The 25,967-nt window shown below is 37.1% G+C and overlaps 1 protein-coding gene across 3 annotated transcripts in view; it reads left to right on the top strand.

The window, feature by feature from the left end:
* Positions 1-582: 582 nt before the first annotated feature.
* The window catches only part of LOC131046138 (chaperone protein dnaJ 10), a 174,577-nt gene continuing 149,192 nt past the window's right edge, over positions 583-25,967 (top strand). For 2 of the 3 annotated variants that reach the window (XR_009105935.2, XM_057979803.2), the window contains exons 1-4: positions 583-974; positions 1,391-1,482; positions 11,361-11,420; positions 20,754-20,836. Coding sequence is in view for 2 of the 3 variants with exons in the window: in XM_057979803.2 (XP_057835786.2) it covers positions 1,396-1,482; positions 11,361-11,420; positions 20,754-20,836 (230 nt within the window). In the remaining variant the exon portion in view is untranslated. The remainder of the gene's footprint in view (positions 975-1,390; positions 1,483-11,360; positions 11,421-20,753; positions 20,837-25,967) is intronic. The other variant, XM_057979802.2, reaches the window with a different exon arrangement.

Here is a 25,967-nt window from a genome sequence, read left to right on the forward strand (position 1 = left end):
ACATAATATTCAATTCAAAACCATATTAAACCACAAATTATTATTAATTAATTTAAATTAATTATTTCTCTCACAAAGTCTTTTTTGTTGTTGTTGTGCGAGGGGGTATCCCCGCGACCCAACCCAACACTCAACCCGCCTTGCCTTGGTCTTATTTATTACCAAGTTGGGCTAGGAAGGGGTGAGTTGAGGCGAGACTAATCCTATGGGGATGCACATAATCAATCACAAACTATGTGCATTGGGTAAACCAAGGCTTCATAATCGAATTCAAAACCAAAAGAGAACAAACCCACACCCAAGCCAACTCCACTACTTATACATACTTATTGTTCTCCTAAAATCTTATAAAATAAAAATGCTTATAAAAATATAATTTTTTTTTCTACTCTACTCATAAACATTAAAATTCTATTCTATAATATTATCCACTTTATTCTTTTATACTTAAAGAGGGACACGAAAATTCTACGCTAACCGCATTAAAATTATTCTTTTCTATTCTATAATATTATCCTACTTTATTCTTTTATACTTAACGAGGGACACGAAAGTTCTACGCTAACCGGGTGCCCTCCAGGCCCCACGTTCCCTTCCCATACCTGTCCACCTAACGGATTCAATCTTCACCGTTTCCAAATTTTTCCTGCTGCTCAGTGACGTCATGCCTTCAGTCTCTCTATAATTTACCTCCTCATCTGCTTTTCAAACTAATTCGTCAACTGAACAGTTTCAGTTGATGGCAGCGGCCGATTCCAGTAAAACCAGCTTTTGCATTTGGGACATTCTGCTGGATGCATAGTTTTCGCGCCTCCGCCTCCGCTGAAAATAATCAAAGGAAAACGCATTGAAGAATACAGCCGGATCATAGCACTACTTGTCTTTGAAACCCTCATCCGTACAAATTATCTGCAATCTTTGCTACTCCACGTTGCTGTCTTCAGGCACTTTGTAAAGGAGTCCGCGAAATTATTGTAAGCTGTGAATTTCAAAATAATCCAGAAATTAATGGAAAACCATTGAAGATTTTAAAATACTGTTGACTATATTTGAATTCATTGGATTTCAATCGTCAGACGATTTGATATTTCACATTTTCAAATTGACATGGCAGTTAAAACAACTCTTTTCTGATCATCTTTACTTTAGTAAAGAACAATTCAAATTTAACACAACAGTTGGTCTAGCTTTTCCTGCTATATTTTCGAGACGCGACTAAAAAATTCAAGAATCCTATCCCTTCTTTTCACTTTATACAGACAATGGATTTAATTCCGCTAGTCTAGGGTTATATATTAAACCCTCAATGAGCATATAATGTTCATATGCTTTTGGTCTGTGTATATAAAACCTTCTATGGATCTCTTATTTTTTGTTTTGTTGATTGCAGTGACAATGGTGAAGGAAACAGGGTACTATGACATTCTAGGAGTGAAGCCCGATGCTTCTGCTTCTGAGATCAAAAAGGCTTATTATATTAAGGTCTTATCTTACCTTGCATTCAGCCCTGAAAATAATAAACATCATTTGGAAAAAGATGGCAAGCTTTATTTTTATACCTTTTTAAGTGCATTTCAGGTTTATTCGGCCAATATATGAATGAATTTTCACTGACTGATAACGTAACTAAAATCTATGTTCGTAAAAACAAAGTTGGAATGCTGTTTTTTTTACTCTTTGCCTATAGGCTAATTTCTCATAAGATTTTCAGAAATTACTTTCACAATCTGCCAAATATATTTTGCCAATTTTTCATATAGAATGAGTGTTACTAGATTTTCCAAACAATGTATAAAATTGCAATAGTCTACAAAAAATCATGATTATACCTGATTAATCCCGAATCCTGGAGCCAGCTGATTTATTCCCAAAACAATGCCCGATTCACGGAAAAATCATTGACCAATTGTTGGCCCAATTTTCCAATGATTTTTTGCATTTATATTGAATTAAAATCATGTTAAACACCCCCCCCCCACCCGGCCCACCCATGACAAATTTTTTTTGTTTTTGAAATCATTGTAAAAACTCGCAAAACCCTAGAAAAACTCGTGAAATTACTGAATTGCTCAGAAATAGGGCCGATCCAAGATGGAATCAGAGTCAATGTGGAATCAACGTTGAAACAGTTTGTTATTTTGTCCCTTAGTTTTGTTTCGGACCTCTGAAAATCCCTAAATAAAGGAGTGGGAGGAGCAATGTGATGGGGTCCCAGCACCACACTAATGCAAAGGCGAACGACCCGTCTAAAACAGTGACAGGAGCTTGAAAAAGAAAAAATATCAATAGTTAATTGCCACAGAAATCTTCAATGGAAGGATGACTACTCCAACCTAGGCGACGGGAAATTAAAAGACAGAGATTTACAAATCACTGGAGACTCAATGTTGCATTCAACCAATCCAACCGTCTTTACTATCTATGCTGGACAAAATGATTATAGAACAGAACAGAGAGAGAAATATTCATTTATTCATGCCAGAAAAGTTTACAAGATTTGGGACCAACCCCTTTACATCCTCGGATACATTTCCAGACCAAGACGTTGGTCAGTTGAACAAACTACAGACAACTCGGACTTCTTCAAGTCCTCCCGACTCACGCCCTCTCTACTTCCGTTTGTTTTCCATTCCCCCCATCTTATCGATCCCTTTCCACTTTTGTCTTTTTCCATTGGCTCTCCCTCCTCCTGGGTGTTACCACAACCAAAAGGAAAACAACAAACTCCAAAAATTGAGACTGCCACCGTGTCAAACTGAAAATTGCCATCGTGTCTTATTGCCTGCCCATGTGTCGACAGAAATAAAAACCTTCTAGTAAGCAACACAAAGACATAAATAAATAAAGCAAAGTTTAAGGGGAAACGATGCCCCTGCATCAGGCTCCTCGGGTGAGGAGTTTGTGAGCTATAGTAGGACTACACTTCCAAGCTATCACCAACTTGCAGCATGCCCCCTTATGCTTGGACTTAGCACCTTGATCAATTTACTTCTTTCCTTTCTTCCAGCATGTGAGCAGAATAGAGCCATCTTTACATAGTGAGATGAATTCAGGTTCCTCATGTTCACTTGTGGATCTAGGTCCACCATGAATTGAACTTCTCCTCCCAAGTACTGTTTGCATTTGTTGTAGCCTCTCGTTCCTGCACCTTTCCCATTCTTTGCACATGTTACAAGAGTCAATTCTATCATCAATATGAACAATATTTGAGACAGCACCTATGGTGTTAGAAATGTTTCTTGTCCCCACTCTTGCACTATGATGTTTGGCTTTCTCATACAACTTGATTTCAATCATTGCAGATTCATGTAAAGCAACTTCAGTTGTATCAAAGAATTGTGAAGACTGAGATTTTACCTTTTCACCCCTTGCTGTAATGTTTGTCCCACTTCCAGTTAGTGCAAACTACTCTTCCTCAACAGCTGCAATTTGAAGTAACAGGTCAGCTTCAGTATGTTGTTTTGTTGTCTCCACACTGTATCCATGAAGACTATGACCAATCTTTACATCTGCCCCAACATATGCTTCTTGCTTATCTACTATAAACTGGTTATCCTCTTTTCCTGTTGGCTGTCCCATATGCAAATCAATATCGTTCACAACCTTGCAACATTCAAAGAAATGAAGAACCACCTCCTTCGTTGTTGCTGCAACATTGTCTTTCTCCTCACCATCTACAAACATTTTCCCACTTACTAACATTACCTTACTATTGCCACTATGGTGGTCCCCTTTTGGCTCTTTTAAAGGCAACAAGGTATGTTTAGTTCCATCCTTCTCAATAGTATAAGTATTATTTCTACCATCATGCACTGCATTCCGATCAAACTGCCAAGGTCTACCGAGCAACACATGGCACACATCCATAGGCATGATATAGCACACAACACTATCCTTATAGTTTCCTATTTGAAATTCAATCAAAGCTGCTCATCTACCAATAAGTGATGCCCCTTTTGTAACCAAAAAACTTTGTAAGGTGTAGGATGTTTAACCTTCTCAAGACATAGTTTATCCACCATTTCAACTGTCACTAGATTATCAATACTACTGTTGTCTATAATAAGTTTACAACACTTGCCTTCTGTTTTGAATAAATCTCTCCTTTGTACAGGTTCTTGACTTTCCTTTGATGGCTTTAACAATACTCTTTTTAACAGCAAAGACTTTGCAGACTTAGGTTCCTTATTGTGAAGAGAAGTTGATCCCACACTTCCTTAATCTTCTTGCACAATTTGATTGTGCCTTTCAAGCCTTGTTCATCCTTCCTGTAGAAACTCAAGACACTCCCAACTTTTATGACCAGCATACTGATTGCACTTAAAACATTTACCCAAGAGACTTAGGTTCCTCATTGTGAAGAGAAGTTGATCCCACACTTCCTTGATAATCACCTCTTCCAGATGATCTACCTCCTTTGGTTTGATAGTCTCCTCTTTCGTGATTGGCTGGTTCAATAGAACTACTGGTTTCCTCATCTTGATGTTGCTGCTGTTCTTTGTTAGCATACTGTCCTCTTCCTCCATAGCCTCTTCCTGTACCTTTTTCTTGTCGGCTTTGCTTCCTCATAAGCTTCTCCTCTGCCTTAATAGCAAATTGTTAGGCTTCCTCCAGTGATCTAGGGGATACAAGACTCAACTCATCTTGCAAATTATGCTTCAACCCATGCACATATCTAGTCAGTTTCTCCAAATCCTCTTCACTATGGCCAGATCGTATCACCAATTTGTAAAACTCTTTGATATAGTCTTTTACCGACATATCCTTTTGTTTAAGGTTCTGCAATCTTTTGAAAAGATTGGTTTGATAATCACTCAGAAGGAACTTGGCCTTCAACTTAGCAACCATTCTATCCCAAGATCTAATCTTTTCCTTATTCTTTTTTCATCTCTCTGATTGAACATAATCCCACCACATTGTAGCATGGCCTTTGAGTCACATACATGCATTGTTAACTCTCATTTCTTTTGCAACCCTTTCATACTCAAAATATTTGTCAAGTTCATTAATCCAATCGATGAGTTCCTCTCCATTGAGACTTCCAAAATAATTGGAAACCTCTACCTTTGGCTTGGCTACACTCATGATTGCTCTTATTAATCTTTCATCATCTCCAGCTGGTTCTACAAGAACATTATCATTGACTTGGGGTTCCTCTTCTTCCTCAACATCATTACTCCCCTTCTTTGAGCCTACCTGATGTATTTCAATATATTAAAATTGATTGATATTCTTCAATTAGTTATTAACAAGTGGTTATCTATTTTCCTCATTAGATGATTAATATCATTTTAATATAGATATCAGACCGTTCTACCACTTCAGTTTTAAGGGAGAAGAGTTTACGTATGTTACCAAAGCGCTTAGAGACCAACTACAATAGGTTCCCTCAAAGTTTACAGATCCAAGCCCTTACCTATCTTGGGTCTATACCCTCAAGGCTTATGGGTCGCCGATCCCCACCCTATCTTGTGACTTAACCTATTGCTTGGTTTTAGACTGCCCCTCTTTGGAACATCTCATCCCCATCTTCTTAAATACTGACAGTAATAACATGATTTAGACTATAAGTACACTAACTTCTAGTGTATTATGAATATATATGATATTAAGTATGACTGTCATACTTATTGTAGTTTATAACAATATTATTACTAGATTTTGCATAACAACTTTATTAGGCTTCATATACTAAGCATACATATTAAGCACATCCCCATGCATACCACTAAGAACACAAATGTTACTGCCTGTAACTTGATAACAATTCTGATCTGATTTGATCAATGGTGATGTCACTAGATGCTTTTGATTCCTTCCCTTTATATCTCTCAATTTGAGGGAGAGGTCACACCTCTTCATCATGTATGCCCTTTGGCAAGAGACATACCCTTTCACCATTAGCACCCTTTGAAAGAGTGCAACTCTTTATTATTTCTACCCTTTGAAAGGGACACAGCCTTTCATAATCAGATCTGTACTTATTATTTAAATCAGATCCGCACTTCTCATTTCCAAATTATCCCCCCCTCTCAAATGAGGTTCTCTTCTCCCTTTTATATCTCATTGTTGAGGGAGTCACAACTTTTCCTTTCACGTCTTTTGACTTTTCATTAACTTAATTAATTTTTAATTAATCATATTTAATTATATTATTTTATATTTTAATTTGATTTTTAATGTTTTAATTTTATTATTATCATTTATTATTAAATTCTATTTCAAAGTGGGGACATTACAACATGGCATCCAACCTTGCCATAATGTTTTGCAACATTTCAAATATTCCATCTCCTGACCTCTTTGACCACCTCCTCTGTTCATTCTTCTTGGTGGTGTACTGCTCTCTCCTCTCCCAATCTCTTAAGGCTCTGATATCAAATGATGGGGTCCCAGCACCACACTGATGCAAATGCAAACGGGTGGTGTACTGCTCTCTCCTCTCCCAATCTCTTAAGTCTCTGATATCAAATGATGGGGTCCCAGCACCACACTGATGTAAATGCAAACGACCCCTGTCTAAAACAGTGAGAGGAGCTTGAAAAAGAAAATATATTAACAGTCAATTGCCACACAAATCTTCAATGGAAGGACGACTACTCCAACCTAGGTGATAGGAAATTAAAAGACAAAAATTTACAAATCACTGGAGACTCAACGAAGCATTCAACCAATACAACCGTCTTTACTACAATTCGATGCTGGGAAAAACGATTATAGAACAAACGAGAGAAAGAGAAATAAAAAAGCTCCCAAGATTTGGGACCAACCCTCTTAAATCCTCGGATACATTTCCAGACCAAGACGTTGGTCAATTGAAAAAACTACAGACAACTCGGACTTCTTCAAGTCTTGATGACTCATGCCCACTCTACTTCCGTTTGTTTTCCACTTCCCCCCGTCAAAAACCATCTAGAAAGCAACACAAAAACATAAATAAATAAAGCAAAGTTTAAGGGGAAATGGTGCCCTTGCATCACGTTGGTGGTCATCAATTGATTTTGAAAGGGCCTCAATCGTCCTAAATCATGTGGGGCATATGAGATAGTGTTGAAGCAGTTGGCAAATGTCCTCTAAATCATGCCTTCGATATGATTCAAGCTCTTTGCACACCTCAGTCCATGGATTTTGATGCGAACCAGTATATAATTAATATTGTACACTAGCTTTAAAATTAATTCTATTATGCACTATTATAGATGGCACTTTGACAAGAAGGAGTGAACCCCTATAGTTTATAATTAATACTATAAAGTAGTTTTAAATTTTAAACTATAGGGGTAGTTTTAAATTTTAAACTATTATAGACGATGAATATATATTAATAGTTATATAATAACTATAAATTAAAAAAAAATGTAAAATATATAATGCATATATTTAATTTTTAATATAATATATAATACAATATTTTTTTGATGGAGGAAAATCGAGTTTTTAGCTTGGTCTGATCCCAGAGAGACCACTTACAAAGGATCTCTTCCCACAAGGCCATTTCTAGGGGGTCATCATTCCCCACACTTAACTTGTTCAGACCCGTGAGCTCAATGACCCAGCAAAGGTAGAAGACTCGTGAGCTCAATGGCCCAGCGGGGGTTTGAACCTTGGTGTCTGCCTCACCAACGGAGTATTTCTACCATAACACTAAATGTCTGAAGACATATATAATATATAAAGATAGAGATATAGAATTTATAATTTATAATTGATATAATTAATTTTTGCTCAAACAAAGACATACAATTCATTATGTGAGCAATATATCCAAAGTGCTCCATGAGATAAATCTGAATGACAGCAAACAAGCTATACTTGTAATAAAACAGCCTCCAACCCATAATCATTAAAATTTGTCTCTACCTAATATAGTAGTTGCAAGCTAGGTATTGCCAAAACCAGTGGCTTGCTAATCTTTTACTTCAACTAAACAAATGCCTTTTGATTAATTCTACCCCATATAAAAGACCTATTGATTATTGCAATTGTGGAATATGATTTGATAAGCTTTCTCAAATATTGAACTAACCCTAGAAAGCTCCTTGCCTCAATCACAATGAAAGTCTTGGATCACTTTAAAATGGCTTCCACTTTTACTAAATTCCTAACAATATCTGGATCTAACCCTAGAAAACTCCTTGCCTCAATCACAATGAAAGTCTTGGATCACTTTAAAATGGCTTCCACTTTTACTAAATTCCTAACAATATCTGGATCGCTGTCTGATAAATTTTGATCTCAGCTATTTCATAGTTTAGCTAATCTTTGATCTCAGACTGCCCTTTGGTGTATTTGGTGACTGCCCTTTTAAAAAGTTAACTGAATATTTGCCTATGTAATCAGCAATATGAATATAAACAACAAAAATCTATTTTCTACTTATTTACTCCCTATATCTATGCTATGGAAATGCCCTTAAGTTTAAAAAAAAGTGGTTTGTGTTAATTTTAGTAATCAGATAAGCATTAAAGAACAGAAAATCAGAATCAAACACAAAATTAACATGACACACACATACCCTGGGAAAACCTCCCTCTTGGAGGAAAAACCCAGCAACAAGGATCTCAGATCTGATTATATTAAGGGCAGAAATAATCAGTTATACATTCACCCAGCTAGGGAACAATAGGAGCAAACTCATCCGGATATTAGATCTGATCTGAGCTTCATTAATTTCAGAATGATGATGAGCGGACCCTGAAGACAGCTCTCAGATTTCGCTCAGCAAAATGGAAGAGCTTCGCTTGCTAGACCTCTTGTAAATTGCCTGAAATCAAGTTCGCCTTGTATAGAACTGAGTTCGCTGGATTAGGGAGAGTGTTCGCTGTCTTCTAAGATGAAATTCACTGACTTTGTATTGCAGACCTGAATTCTCTTAAGGCAGAGGATGATTGCTTTTTCTTGATGTAGAATGAATTACATTGCCTTGTATATATATGAGATACAAATGGCCGATTTGTCTTAGTCGGCTAAGGATCTTGGCACCAAAATATAATGCTTCAAAATGACATTACACGCTTCATTTGTATTTGCCCTAGCACGTTTCATTTAGTTTATGTGCCCAAGTAGGACCAATCTCATGTGCCCACAAGTTACATTAAAATATTACAATATGTTATCAAATTTAAATAATCCGATCTAGCTATTAATTTCAACTGTTTGTGTCTATTTTTATACAATTTTTTACAATATTTTAAAATCTAAATTTTTACCCATTTTAAAAAAAATCTTAATAATTTTGGTTTGCTGTTCTTATCCCCAAACAATTTTTGCTGCTATGATATAAATCATTGCAATTGTGGAATATGATTTGATAAACTTTCTAAAATATCAAATTAACCCTACAAAACTCCTTGCCTCAATCACAATGAAATTCTTGGATCACTTCAAAATGGCTTCCACTTTTAATAAATTCCTAACAGTAGCTGGACTGTTGTCTGTTAAGTTTTGATCTCAGTTACTTCATAGACTTAGCTAATATTTGATCTCAGACTTGGACAACACTTTGGTGTATTTGGTGACTGCTCTCTTAAAAATTTAACTGAATATTTGCCTATGTAATCAGCAATATGAATATAAGCAACAAAAAATTATTTTATACAATTCATGGGTTAAACTTGTTGAGACATGGACCAGCTAGGACTCGAGCCTAGGACCTTCCATATGCTGCTGGAGTGCTCTACCATCGAGCTACTGGTCCCTCTTGGACCAGTCCATCATTGGTCCGGGTGTGGCTTATTTCCAACACCAACACCCCCCCTTAAGCCACACCTCTCGTGTGCTTGGGGCTCCTAGCCTGGACCTGGCTCTGATACCATGTTGAGACATGGACCAGCTAGGACTTGAACCTAGGACCTTCCATATGCTGCTGGAGTGCTCTACCACTGGGCTACTGGCCCCTCTTGGACCAGTCCATCATCGGTCCAGGTGTGGCTTATTTCCAACACCAACAAAACTCTATTTTTGCTCTCTATATCTCTATGCTATGGAAATGCCCTTAAGTTTTTAAAAGTTTTGTCTCTTTTTGTACAATTTTTTATGTTTTTTTAAAAAAATCCGATTTTCCCGAATTTTTTAAAATCTGATTTTCCTGAATTTTGCTGCTATGGACTATAAATAAGAAACATAGGCTATAATTCAAATATTTCTTACTTTTTGAGCAGGAAAGATTCACTCGTATTAACTAATAAAGAGTCACAAGCAAACAAGAGCTGCAGACCCAATTTTTCTCATCTGAATTTAGAGATGGGAGTGAATAACTAAGTGCTGCACACCTAATTGTTTTTGACAGGGTTAATACCATAATCTGTGTTTGAAATAAAAATTAAAGAAACAAAAGCAACCCTTTGCAATGATGCCATAATGATTATAGAATGGAATAGCTTCACAAACAGAATCCAAACTTTGTTGCTACATATTATGAACAGGCTGTAAACTAGTTGAAATATCATACATCTGGAAAGATGTCCATTGAATTGATAAATCAGTCAATGGCTCCCTTTGCCCATTATTTACTTTAACTTCCAAAAACACGTCATCAGACTGCCAATAGTGCTGACTGTTAAGTGTCAATTTTTTTGAGATCTCACTCTGACCAATTCAGTCTTCAGCTATATGAGTAGTTTGGTTTTGCTCATCCATGAAAACATGCGTGGCTTTGATCAAAGCCAATTAACGAGGGTAGGATTAAACAAAAGTTAAAACCAATACTAACAAAGAAACCATAATGTAAGATTTAGGGAAAGGAAGTAACACAGTACTCAAAGTTAATTGCTAAAATGAAACACAAGTGCTAATACAAAGCTCAACACCAGCCTTTACTATAATTTAATTATCAAGATCTTACACTATAAAATGATAACTCAATTTAAACGTTCAAAGGACAATCTCTACAGCAGAAGTTAGACTTCAAGTTTTGTTGAGAGTTCATGTACTGAAAGCACTTATTTATAGGTTATAATAAGTTGCTTTTAGGGATTTAAGATTATTAAATAAATATCCCAAATGAATTGTTTTTAAAGAAAAACTATCCTCATGCAGAACAAATTCTTGGTTGTAATTGCCTCACTATTGAATCATTGATACACCTTCGTAATAATGTATCTTAATTATTATGCATATCATTTTGAATGATTCTGATAGCAATTTCTGAAATGTGTTTCATCTTCTTTTTTCTATATCTAATAGAGAGATTTTAAAGCCATTTACTCATCTTTTAAAAAGTCATTTTTGTAATTTTAAGTGAAACATTACAGAGTGCTAATGTAGTCATAGAATTTATTTCTTTTCACAATGCTAAGAATTTTTTTAATTTTTCAGTTCATATAAAGAATTCATGCATGTTTCTATCTGGGGTGTTGCAGGCAAGGCAAGTGCACCCAGACAAGAATCCTAATGATTCTCAAGCAGCGCATAATTTTCAGGTAGCCAAAATCATTGAATTGGCAAGTAATTTGTGGGCTAGTTTTTTCTGATTTTCAAACTAGCATATTATCATATTTTAGCACATTTAATTTTTTTCAAGAGTATTAGATTCCCTAATTATCATGGTTTGGAGCTTGTCTACCTAAACATGAAAATTAGAAAGAAAACATGACAGCATCAGTAAATTGTAGATCTATGCCTACTCAAGAACAAGGTATTTACTATCATGTAACAAGGCTTACTTTGTGGACATACTATAAGATTGCCAAACTCTTCAGACCTCTTAATGTCCCCACTTTGAAATACAATTTAATGGTAAATAATAATAATAAAATTAATATTATAAAAGAATATAATTAAATTTTAATTAAGTTAATGAATGGTCAAAGACATGAAATGAAAAGTTGTAACTCCCTCAAACACAAGATATAAAAGGGAGAAGAGAACCTCATTTGAGGGGGATAATTTGGGAAATCAGAAGTGTGAAGATCTGATTTAAATAAGAAGTGCAGATCTGATTTAAATAAGGAGTGCAGGTCTGATTGTGAAAGGTTGTGTCCCTTTCAAAAGGTGCTAATTGTGAAAGGGTGTGTCTCCTGGCATACATGATGAAGAGGTGTGACCTCTCCCTCACATTGAGTGATATAAAGGAAAGGAATCAAAAGCCTCCAGTGATATCACCATCGATCAGATCAGATCAGAACTGTTATTAAGTTACTGGCAGCAATTATCAGAGCAGAGAATAGCAAAATCTAATCTATCATATGCAGCAATAATAATAATAAATGCATGACAATAATAGTCAGCAAATGGTAGACTAAAGGCTGCAACCCTGATATTACAATTATAATACAAAACCATAGCTTAACGATGATAATTAAGAAAGGTTGTCAATCATAATCTGATTCGATAACCAACAAGTGATTAGTTAAGGCAGAAGACTTGGTGAAGGGTTGCTACTCTTGGAAAGGGGGGGGCTGTTGGGAAGGAACATAACCTTCCACCCCGGTCAAAGGATATATATGTGCAACACTTCAAACATTCCAAGGATGAAAAGAAAACAGATCAACGAAGGCTTGAATCTGATATAAGGAGATCAGATTTGATATTGATAATAAATTAATGCATACAGCAGATTGATCATATCTGTGATTTTGGTTTCCCTCTTAAGAAGATAAAAGTTCTCCCCTCTAATCCTCTACCTTATTGGCCGAGAATTGTGATCTAGGGCAAACTAGGACATTTTACAAAAAGGGGACATTATAGACCTTCAGTTGATGGTGCCATGCTGTTAAAGATCTTTTCTTGATGGTGCCATGTTATAGTAGCTCTGCACCTGTTTAACCAAAATGAAAATGAAATCTTGCGTTTGGCTCTGATCCACAAAATATTAGATGTCAAATAGAATTGGTACCTTTGAGCCCTTTCCATTGGATCTGTTTCTGTTTAATCTATTTATGTACAACCGAGATCTCTTTCAAGTTGTAATTGGAAATAAGATATCATAGATCTATTTTAGCCACTGGATAGTGATGGAATGGATTGATAGCAGTCACCAATAGATAACTTATCATTAGGAGCTTTTTAATTCTTGAATGGGCTTTATAACACAAGCAGGTAGAAACAAATCTAATAATTTACAGGCATTAATCAACATTATTTAATAACAAAAAACAAACATGATAGCTGTGCTCTAAGATATTGAAGTCCTCCAATAGATCATAGAACCAATGGCTGTTATTCCTAATTCCCAAATTGGGTACGTGGGGGACTCAAAAAGATTAGAAATTGAACTAGTTAGAATGGGCATCTAGTTAAATGACCTACGTTACCCCAAGTTTCCGGGATGGGGGACAAGGGGACAGGGGGATGAGTTTCCAGGACGGCAAATTTTTATGCCAAATTTGGGGAGGTGGGGGGACGGCTATATAAAATATATAGGAAAATTCTAAATGTTTATATGAAAACATGGATAAAGCATGCATCTATACATTATATTCATATGAAAACATGGATACAGCATGTGTATGATACTATGAAAACATTCTAGAATGCAAACATCAAACATACAACATTATCAATATGCATTTCATAATAGATATTAAAGAAATAACATACAAAATGCCCAAAGGCTACACTGCTGCCATATTGTTTCATTGTCAGTTGCGATATGGAAATCAAAATAGTACTAAGTAAATACTAAAAAGCAAAGTATAATATTTATTATTTAATTTATTTTCTATTTATAAATTTTAAAATTTATAATATTAATTAATTTAAAATTATAAATATTTGATATGAATTAATAAATTTAATGTTGCATTTTAAATTTTAATTTTAATGCTGGAAAAATTAATTTTTTTTTGAAAATACGACATTTTTTTATTCTTTTAATATTTTTCCCTAGCCCTAGATGTGGGGGACGTCTAGCCGTCCCCAATCCGTCCCTAGCCGTCCTTGGGACGTACGAACGTCCCCTCAAAATTCTGATAATTTGGGGACGGGGGGGAGACGTCCCTTGGCTGTCCCCAAGTCCCCGAAACGTCCCTGAGACTGGGACGGGGGTTTTCAGGTAGGGGACGCGTCCTCGGGTTTCGTAGTAAATGACTTATTTAAATAGAGGGGAAAATGTTGATGAACTAAAATACAGTGTTCCACGGGTGTTGGGGATGGGGGGACAAAGGGCCTAAGTTTGGGGACAAAGACGGGGGGTGGCGGTGCTGATTTAGTTATACATATACTTATAGTACTTGAAAAACTAGTTGTGAAAAGATGTATAATAGTATAACAGTATAAGAAATACATTTCAAATGAAACTATAGGAAATTTCAAATTAGTAAAATTATAAAATAGCAAAATTTGAAATACGAAATCTAAATATGGAGATTTTAGATTTCTTGAATGCTAATTGCTAAATAAAATTTGACAAATGAAATTGTCAAATTGGAGATTTCTATTATATCGAAAAATGAATATCTGATGTCATATGATATATCACAAAGTCTATAAAGATGTTTACATGATTTATCATTACAATGAGTAGCAAATAGTGAAATACAGATACTAATAGCAATAGCATTACAAAAGACAAAATGCCAAAATGTCAAAACTCAAAATGTAGTGAAGGGACGCCTCTAATCATCTGCAAAGTCCTCATCACTGGAACTGTTGGACTCTGCAAGGTCAAGATCCCTCAAGCTCACACCAACCAGCCTTGAATATGAAGTGGTAGGATCATTCTCATTAATTTGTGAAAACTCCTTTGGCTCTACATCCCATCGTGCCGCTGGACTCTACTTGTACACAAGTGTCTTGCGATCCATGAGACGCAAAGCACCGTGTACAGTCACAAGCTTCTTTGCTCTCTTAGAGGTAAGTACGTTCCTCTTAAGAGAGTGAATGAAGCTATATGTAGACTAGTTCCTCTCAGCAGTTGAAGAATTGGAAACCTGGGATAGCAGACAGACAACTAGAGTGGTGGTCAAAGATTTCAGACCATGACAATTCCACCACAAATGTGTGTCCTCCTGTGCCATAGTTTCTATATCCATCTTTGCCACATTTGAATAGCCTCTAAGAGTGGCAAATTTTCCCCACTTAGTGCGAATTATGCCAGCATGTCTAGAATCAAACATCTTCTCTATGCACCTAAAGAAACCCGCCTGCACCTCATCATCCTGAATTGGTGTCACTCTACTTGGTCTAGCCTTGTATGTCATGTCCCCTCCTTGACTGTTATATATATATCCTAAATAAAGCAATTATTATTATTAATTTAATTTATTAATTACCAGCAAAAGATGATTTGAGATCTTCTTATTTATTAAATATTATTATTTTTTAATTAATATTTATCACTAATATTCTTGAAATATTCAAATAAAAATAAATAAATTATATTATACACATAATTTATATACATATTTACATATTCTTAATAACACAAGTTATATATTTAAAATAATTATGGATTCACACCAAGACTATTAAGAATGGAAATGAACAAAATAAACAAATTAATTAAGATGTTAACCAATAATTTAATTATGATGTTAACTAATGGTTAATGTGGTACAATTTAAGCAAATGAAGTGGTGGCGGTTAAGAAGAAATATCTCTTCTCAAAATAAATGACTAGTGTAATAAGACGTTTCTTTCCAGAATAAATGAGGCACATATTAATAAAGTTTGGAATGAAGAAAGTACGGAAAAAAGGATAGAATGGAGGAGTTCCTCAATCTGAAATATCAGAGCTATATTTTCAAATCTGATTGGTAATAAAGTATATATCAAATAAACTTTGTTGCTGACAGAGGAGAATGCATGGAGAAAGAAGGAATGAGATAGAGCCATGGAAAGATGAATTCCGATCAGACCAGAATCAGACCGCAACGTCATGGCCGTGGGTGATATGCATGGTGACGTACTTAATATGTGATTGTTGTATGAAGCCGCTGGCTCTTATACAGAACTTAATAATAATATTAATAATAAGAATTTAATAACAAATATTAATAATAAAATAATAATTATGGTTATTATAGTACTTTGTGAGAACTGCTCTGCAGTAATACGTATAATGTTAATATCTGAGAATAAATATATATATACGAGTACATATATAAATATAAAAGAATATTGTTTGATCAGACAAACAAATATTGGAATATAAATCAGGAAGAATTCATAAGTTAATATCAAAAAGAAAAGTATCTTTTTCTGTTAAGATTGTCAGTATTTAAGAGGTTGGGAAATGAGATGTTTCCAAAAAGGGGCAATCAAAATCCAATCAATAGGATGATTACCACAACAGTGTAGGGATTAGCGTTCCGAAAACCTTGAGGGCATGTACCTAAGATAGGACAAGGGCTTGGATCTGTAAACTTTGAGGGAACCTATTGTATTATGGTATCTAAGCACTTTGGTAACATAGACATCTGCTTCTTCCTGAAACTGAAGTATTGATTAAGGATGACATTTGCATTAAGAATTATGAATGATAGATTGATTATCTAGTATAATAGATGAACCATTTCCTCATTAATAATTGATAAATTAATTGGAACTATGGAATATCATCGACTTGATTCATTATAAGATAGTTTTGTCTCCTAATCAACTTAGTTTCTGTCACAAGTAGGTTGAGATGGATTGATTATGGTTAAAACAGGCCAAAATCTAGTAGGGGACATTACATCGTCCCACTTAGGATTCAAGGCAAAGGCAGCCATATGCAAAGGAGTGTTCAACTTGTTCCATCTGCGCTGAATAATTGGGCGGATGTGCTCATTATAGAATGCTAGAGAGGGGTCCTTCACTTGCATAGCAACCCTCATCTGGTCAAGCATAGAGTTGATGCACTCATACACCTCTCCAAGGTTAGGTGCATCCCCATCCCCATATCTAATGACCTGGAATACTGGAGAAATGATGGAGACAATGTATTTTGCATCAGTCCGAAACACATCACTCTTCACTATCTCCTTCACCCTTCTCCCCTGCCCTGTCTTGACCCACCTATTCCACTCATTAGTCATAACCATGAGTTGTGATGCCTCTTGCAACTCAATCATTCTCTCCAAGACAATGAAATAGGATGCATATCTGGTCTCAACTGGTTTCAAGAACTCCCTTTGCGAAGGTCCTGAAGAGTGCATGTGAAGTGTGGTGGTTGTAGATAAACATCTGCACATCTCTCGCATCGCTGACCACTCCTCTAATCCAGTCAATCTTCCTCATGTCCTTGAGTGCATTGTTCATGGCATGCACACAACATGGGGTCCACCAAATATGTCTATAGGCTGCCTCAATGAGTTTCCGTGCTGCTTTACACACATTGGCTGCATTTGTCACTACTTGGACGACATTTTGTGGCCCAACCTCCTCAATAACCTCCCTGAGGACCTGAAACTGAAAATCAGCATCTTTGCGATGCCATGTACAATCCACTGCTCTATGGAAGTATGGGCCCTTTGCACATGTGACCATGATTTTGATGAGTGGACAATGGCTAATGTCCGTCCACCCATCCATAACTATGTTGCACCCAGATGCCAACCAACATGCCTTCATTTTCTCCATCAAAATATTGATCTTGGAATAACTCTTATCCAAGATCGTGGTCCTCAATTTTGTCTCACCTGGTGGCACATATGTTGTTCCTCCCTTCCTCACCATAGCCATCATCTCCCTATAATAAGGAGACCATGTAACATGAAATGGGATGCTATTGGCAAAGAAGAACTTGTCGATGGATTCATCTATCTCATCTCTCAGCTGCACATTAAACATATCAACTAGGGGGTTACTCTGTGATGTTTGCAACTTGCGTTTCTCTGACCCCCTAGCCTCTCGTGATTGGGGCATGGCACTAGAAGTGGAAGTGGATGAAGGTCTAAACATCATTCCTCTCGTCTGCAATGCATGAGGAGAAGTATGTTGCACTTGCTAGCTCTACTGAAAGGATGCCTTAGTAGACAAAGTAGTAGGGATTGAAGCATGTGTCATCTAGAATGCCCCAAAGCTTGTTCATCTCAATTCTGTACTCTATATTTTTAGTTTCCTTCAAAAACTTACAATGATCCACATCTTTTCTAGTCCAAAAAGGTAAGATTGCATTCACTCTAGTGATGCTACCAAACCATTCAACCCCACTAATGTTGCACTTCCACTTCCTTGTTCCCCCACTTGTACGTGATGTGCCTTCTAATCTTGAAGCAAACTGTCTTAGAGGTGATCTAGGATCATAAGCACCCTTGGCAAACTGTGCCAACAACTCTGAAGGGCAACCTGTACTAGCTGGTGCACTCACCATGGAACTAGATTGGGCTCCAGGATCAGCCCCATGGTCACCCCCTCATCCTTAGGTTCAAATTTTGAATCATGTTCACTATGAGAATGGATTTCCTTCTTATCCTCACTCATGTCATGGGAGCTCATTGTGATAGTGACACTGCATTTCGCTAAAAATAAAAATAAAAATCAGCCTAGTTTAACAAATTGAAATACAAATTTGGAATTTTAATTTTGAAAGCAAAATTTACAATTTATAATTTTATATTATTTAAATTAAAAATAATAAAATTTGATGTTGAATCTTGAGGGCAAAATGATGAATGATTCATTCATCATTTTACCCTCAAGATTCAACATCAAATCTGATTTTGAGATGAATAAATTAAAAAACATGTTTAAACAAACAAAGAATTGAAAATCAGAAAATAAAACAAACAAAAAACAAGAAAAACCTACCTTGTGCTATAAAAATACCTCCAAAATGTTGTAAAATCCTCTTCCTCCTCTTCTTCTTGCTCCTTCTCACTCCTCTCACACTTACACTCACTCTTTTCACTCCTTCGATTAGACTTCTCCAAGTTTTTCCTCCTCTTCAGCTTGCTGGAAAAAAAAATCAAGACTTTGAAAATGTGAATGAAATCACGAAATATGGTGGTTTGTGTTATTTTGGGGGAAGGGGTGGGGCCTATGTCATATGAGGGTTACCCCCAACTCCCAAAAATAACACTTTTTTTTTAAATTTAATTTTTAAATTGCCTTTTACGTCTGGGCAACAAGAGACGTCTAGACGTCTCTCCACCCCTTGAGAAATGCCTAGGCATCTCCTAAGGAGACTTGGCGATGCCGAGATACACGGAGACGTTTCCCCGTCTTTGGTGGAGCACTGGTGGTGGTGGTGGGATGGCAGGAGACGTCACATCCCCATTTCCCTGTCTTGGAAGCGGCCCAAAAGGGGGGGGAAATGTGTTTGCGTGGAATTCTGCTAAAGGGAAACCTAATGAGTAGCATAATGGGGCAAGTAGGCGCAAGAAAAATAAAGTGAAAAAAATGTGTCACTATTTTCAAACATTCGTGCATTGTAGAGGCTTTTGGAGGGCTAATGTGATCGGACCATTTCATTCGGTCATTGTTGGATTTAGTGTCATGTCTTCTTTCCAAGCTTAAGTTTTTCGGAGTCCCTTTGCCTATTATTTTATTTCTCATAGGTTAAAGGGGGTGAAAGTAAGGGAAATAATTTAATAATTGAACTCAAGTTGTCCAAATTAACTTTATGTTACATTCAAAACCTGGATAAGATTGAGACTGAAGTTGCTGAGGCTCTGAAAAATATTTGTTAAAGAGCTTTGATTGGTCTCTCTTTGTCTTGTCTGATCTGTTCTGGTTTAGTTCTTAGTTTTTAGTTTTTGCTGATGGTTGGCTGCCGGTAGGCTATGTTTATCTTTATGGCAGCATTTAGTATATATGGTTTTAGGTCCCTTCAAAACCTGATTTTCCCTCTTTATGTTATATTAATAAAAGGATAACTTATGTTCTATTATTAAAAAGTGCGTCTAGAAAAAGGTCAATGTAATATTTCTAAACTTCAATTGTGTGCCTCTCTCCTTTTTAAGTCTGTAAAATTTCCTTTGTTTTTTCACTTTATATAAAGTTGTATCTTTTTCATTTCTTATAGGTAGTATTACATTATCTGCTTGGCTTGTGTACCTCTTGCAATGCAGAAGGCAACATGTAACAATTATGATCAACTCCCAGAGACAGCTAATTATGTAAATATTGAGTAAAATTCATGTAACAATATTTGTGAGTTACTTTATTTGTTTCACTACTGAAGATACACTATTTGTGGCTTTAGTCTTGGTGTTTTAACTAATGTCAGTGTTTCCTGAATTTGGTGTTTCAAAGTGTTAGACTTTATTTGAGTGGGAGAAATGATTGCAAAATATACTACCTAATGACTACAAATTTGATTCTGAAAATTGACAAACAAACTAAGTCTTCAACTCAAGTGTAGAGACTCTTTTCAATGGCTTTCATGGTGATTGTTTTAGGCATATTTTGGTGTCTGTTCTGCTTCCAGCTATGACTTTTTTACCTCATTAATCCTTATAATGCAATTTGATCTCACAATTATGGATTTATACATCATAGGAAGTTAATGGACGCTTAATGCTGACTATCTTGTGATAATGTTTGTGACAAATGGTCTCTTACAAATTTTGCCATCAGATATTTTTCTTGGTTTTGCTTGTCATTGGGACATCAACTGATAACCATTTCTGGAAAATTTCATTTACTATGAAGAATTTACTTATATCATCCATAGAAAACTAAATGATGAGAGTCTATTTGTAGTAGAGGCTGTAACCATTATTGACAATCCAATATAATCAGGATTGTAGTTTTTGAATCTAATGTCATTATAGTATTTTTCTTCATTTTAATTTATTTTACTTATGCTAGTTCTGGATAATATTTTTTATAAGAAACATGTGATAGTTCTTGATTTTCTTTTCTTATATTTTATTTCTTTTGGAAAGATGCTTGGAGAGGCTTATCAAGTTCTAAGTGATCCTCAAAAGCGGGAGGCATATGACAATTATGGAAAGACAGGTGTATCAAAGTGAGTAGCTATATGTTCTTACCATAATTGTTTGAGCAACTGCTCTTTTTAGACTTGAGTAAACTTGTTTTACATGCATTTGTATTTTCATCTTGTTGTGACCATTTCACACATCGCCCCATCGCAAATGGGGACCCCCTCTTTTTGCTTGTTTTTGTTCGTTTTCGCTTTCGTTTTTAGGGTTTTGTTAGTTAGTTAGTCGTCTGGATTTAGGGCCAAGCCTTAGGGTTTTAGATTTTGCCTTTTCAAGCCAAAATCCAGTCATTTTTGAGAGCTTTTTGAGCTTCTTTCCTAGAATGCAAAATTTTTGAATGCAATGAATTCGCCAAAATGGTCTAATTTTCAATTGGAATGTTCATGCAGAGCTTAAACTTGTCTAAATGATGACCGTCAATGTGAATTTTTGTCTGATTGAATATTTTGACCAAATTTTGACTTTTTTGAAGTTTGATCATGGGCATTGGAATTGATTTGTTTTCGCCTCGTGAAGTGTTAAAATGTGAAAAATCTTGTTATTTTGGCCTGTAGGAGCAAAATCGCTCCTGTCCCTCAGTGAAGGACGGGAGCTCAATTTCAAATATCTCATTGTCCTTGCAGAGCCCAGACAAATTTTACGTTTGAAGTGATGAAGAACGACGAGATCTTTTCATTGAATATAAATTGAAGATTTTCATGAGCACAGAAAGGTCTCCAGAAGGAAAATCGCTCCTGTCCCTCAGTGAAGGACCGGAGCTACAATTCAAATTTCGCCATGCCCATGCAAGATTTTGATAGCTCAGCAATTGGAGGACGTCCGAAGGAAGATACTTTGCCAAATGAATATAATTTGAGATGCAAAAAATGGAGAAAAATGACCTATATTGACTAAATCGCTCCTGTCCCTCTCCAAGGGACCAGGGCGAGGTACCTTGCAGCTCTCGTCCCTCTCCCAGGGACCAGAGCGATTCCCTCCATTTTGCAAAAACCAGACAAGGGTCAAGGCAAGTTTACGTTCAAAAACGAAGGAGAACATGAGATGAACGCATTGAATATAAATTGAAGATTTTTGGGACGTCCATACCAGTGTTAAATGCCTAGTTCGCTCCTGTCCCTCTCCAAGGGACCAGGGCGATACAATGGTAAAGATACGTCCCTCTCAAGTTCAAGGTCGTCCCTCCAAGGTTCAAGACCGATCCAAGCCAGGACAAAAGGTGGCGAGGACATTTCAAGGCATTTACATCAAGCGCAACGTTACAAAGGTCATCACATGGAAGGATTTGTACTCTAAAGACCTAGATCGCTCCTGTCCTTTGGCAAGGGACCAGAGCGATATCTACATAATGGCGTAGATTTCAAAAGGCGAACAAAGTTTCGAGCAACCAAGAAGGTCGAAAGGACGTCATTTCACGCAATGAAGTTGATTGCAAGTTGGTACAAACAAGAACAAGCATATAATGATGAACTTCGCTCCTGTCCCTCAGGAAGGGACCAGGGCGATGTTCGATGCATTGACCATTTCATGCAAAATTTACGTAAGGACAAGACATTGCAATATTTTAGAGGGTCCATGGTACGACAACAAGATGATAAACAAGAGTTTTGAACGTTAAATAATCACCAAAATGGATCTAGGAACCATATCGCTCCTGTCCCTCTCCAAGGGACCAGGGCGATTTGCTTTGGATTCCTTGTTTGTTTCAAGTTCAAGCTAAGTCAAGATGTCCTAAGATAGCATATGGTCCAAGGCATCGTTTGAAGATAATTTGCAAGGGTTTTGAACGTCCAAACATTGCCAAATAATGTAAAAGCCTCACATCGCTCCTGTCCTTTGGACAAGGACCAGGGCGATCCTATCAAAAACGCTCATATTCCTCCAAAATCGAAACAAGGCGAGGTTAAGCAAGACAAAGGACGGCGTTTGGAAAACATCACAATGAAGGATCGAAGGTCAAAAATGCATATTGAACGTGAAAAAATCAAGATCGCTCCTGTCCTTTGGACAAGGACCAAGGCGATGCTATTAAAACACTCCCGTCCCTTCAAAGATCAAAGCGAAGCAAGGTTAGGTAAGGTGAAGGACGACGTTTGAAGGACATTACCATGAAGATCGAAGTACAAAGTTGACAAGGCCAAGGAAAACATGTGGATCGCTCCTGTCCCTCTTCAAGGGACAAGGGCGATGATCCTTATAACATCGAAGGTACCTTGCAAAAGCAAATGGAAATAAGCGCAAAGGACACAAGCAATGATATTTCGAAGGTCAAAGATGCGAGATGGACATGAAAACAAGAAGATCGCTCCTGTCCTTTGGACAAGGACCAGGGCGATATGCACTTAAAGGACACCCATATGCGCACACAAGGCGATCAAATTCGAAGGACCATCAAGGTGATCGATTTTTAACGTGGAGATGAAGGAGTTGGACGTAAGAAATGCAAGAATCATGCCAAAGATGGTGAATCGCTCCTGTCCCTCTCCAAGGGACCAGAGCGATGAGGTACGTCCCTCTATTTACATATTTTTTGGCGCCAAATTAGATAATTTGAATTTACTTTAAATGCTAAATCAATTTAAAAAATTGAAAATCCATTTTTATTGGCATTTAATATGGCGTTGACACTTATTAATTATTTTTGCCTTATTTAAAAAACCGAAATTTGCAATTTAAAAACGCAAGGCATTAGTAATTAATTAATTAATTAATAAAAAAAAATCGATTTGAGCACTCATATATGGAAGTCGGCCTTGTTATGTCATTGCAAATCATTTAAAAATCGTTTGAAATTGTTATATTTCATCAAGTCGGCCAAAGAGATAAATCGATGAGAGCGCTATATATATAGGGGGGTGAAAACTATTATTTTCACATCATTATTTTACCTCTCTACATGCGAATCAAGGAAGACAAAGGAAAGTGTTAAGTGTGTTTAAAGATAGTGCGAATATTATCCAAGGTGGTGCGAGTTTCATTCATCCAAGGGTGGCGCGCTTAGCTATCAAAGGTGGTGCGATTCCAAACCAAAGGTGGTGCGAATTTGAAGATCACGCCTAAGGCGAATTTGCTAAAGACTTGGAGATTTATTTGTGCGAATTTGAAGATCCATTTGAGACCACGTCCAAGGCGATAAGTGAAGATCACATTCTATCCAGAGGTGGCGAAGTATATTTTGAGGGAATCATATTGAAGATTATCTTATACCTCAAATTTTGCCTAGGCGAATTTTGTTTTTGCATTCTAGAGTTAGCTCTCTGTCGAGGTATGGCGACCCCAAAGGCGGGAGCATCCACCAGTCGCTCGGCTCTCATGAAAGAAGATCAGAAGACCGAAGAAGTGGAGACCAAGATCGTGTCCAAGTGGAGCAACATTGGAGATACAAACTTGGGGAACTTTAACACGAAGAAGTTCCGAGAGGTCCCTTACATCGGCAAGCCATCACCTGTCGCCCGGAGAATAATAGAAAGTGGCATCATTAAGGCGGCCGGTTTTCCTCCAGCCATTCAGTGTCACGAGTTGATGATCGAGTGTGCCCGTCATTATAATCCACAGTCCAGGACCATTGTGTCCAATGAGGGAAATATTTTGGCGTACCTTTCAGAGGAGGCCATAAGTGAAGCCTTCCATCTTCCAGAGCACAGGGACATGATATACAAGAACATTGAAGGAGCCAGATCAGTGTACGATGATGATCCAGATGCTTGCCTAAGCATAATCAACAAGAACTGGCTACTTAAGAGTCGTCCCCGTCTGAGCAAAGTACCGAACACACCACACCGGATCGATTTCCAAGAGGAGTACAGAGATTTGATTACCATGCTCAACAGAGTTACAGGAGCACCTCATGCCTTCTATTTTGAGAAATGGATGTTTTATTTCATCCAGGTGATTGTTCAAGGGAAGGGTACAATACATTGGGCTAGGATAATTAGCCATTGCTTAGACGTACAGTTGAGAAGACTCAGGGCTACTAAGTCCTTCCACATGAGTTCATACGTCATCTATGCCTTAATCAGGAGCGTTGAGTACGCAGGACTACCTCACAAAGGAGTGATTGGAAGAGGACCCGGTGAGGTCAGAGTTTGCGAATCCTATACCTACTTGCATCATCCACCAGGGAAGAACTACAAGTTAATCAATGATACTTTCACGATGAACATCACAAGGACGTTGCAAGGAGGGATTCACAACAGATTATCTCAAGATGCCCAGGAATTAATCAAGAGGTACGGTGCTTGGTTCATTCAGTTTCCCAAGTTCACTTACATTAGAGTGTATGGATGTCCTTTACCTCCATACATGTTGCCGAGGTACCCGACAGACAGGATTGTGTTACTTGAAGTAACAAGGCAGTTGGCAGCATATGTGAAGGCATTCAGACACAGACATCAGAATGGAGTTCAGGTACCTATTATTTTGGGTAATTCAGTTGAGGTATGTCCCAATGTCTCAGCCATGGATGATGCAGAGAGGGAGTTAGCCTTGTATCCTTTTTCATCTTTTGCTTGGAGGAATAGTTTTGATCCTCATGGACATTTAGAGGAGACAGTCGGTAGAAGATTTAGACATGAGTACCAGATTGAAGATTTTATGATGAATCTCCTAGATGATCTCGAAGTGAAACGAAAGATACATTCTAGATTGCCTCTGGATTTCATCAGGAAATGTAAGATTTACAGAGTAGCCGACCAAGCTCAGGACAACGGCAGGCACATCCAATCTTCATATGATAGAGAAAGCAAAACAATAAGTTTGAATTGGAATGAGCCCGAGGCCGTGGATTTAGATGAATTGATGGCGCCAGTCTTGTCTTGTACTCGCAGATGGGTAGACATTCAACATCAGAAGTTGAGAGAACAAGGCATAGCCATGTCTTTTACTTTGGAAGAAAAGCCAGCCGAAGGAGGAGCCAGTGTTAGTGAAGGCAATCCTAATCCTAGGAATTCAGGTGAAGGTAACCTTCGATGTGCCAGTGAGGGCAATCTCCATTCGAGAGGTTCAAAGAGAAAGGAAAGATCAGAAAAGAAAGAGCCTTCCAAGAAAAAGCAAGGTGCTAACAAAGATCAAACACTAGGTACTTCTTCCAGGCCAGAAGATAGAACAGTTCGAGTGGAAGAATCCATGGAATCAATGGTACAGAATGACAGGCAGGAGGAA

This window comes from Cryptomeria japonica, chromosome 4 (assembly GCF_030272615.1).
Source record: "Cryptomeria japonica chromosome 4, Sugi_1.0, whole genome shotgun sequence".
NCBI lineage: Eukaryota > Viridiplantae > Streptophyta > Pinopsida > Cupressales > Cupressaceae > Cryptomeria > Cryptomeria japonica.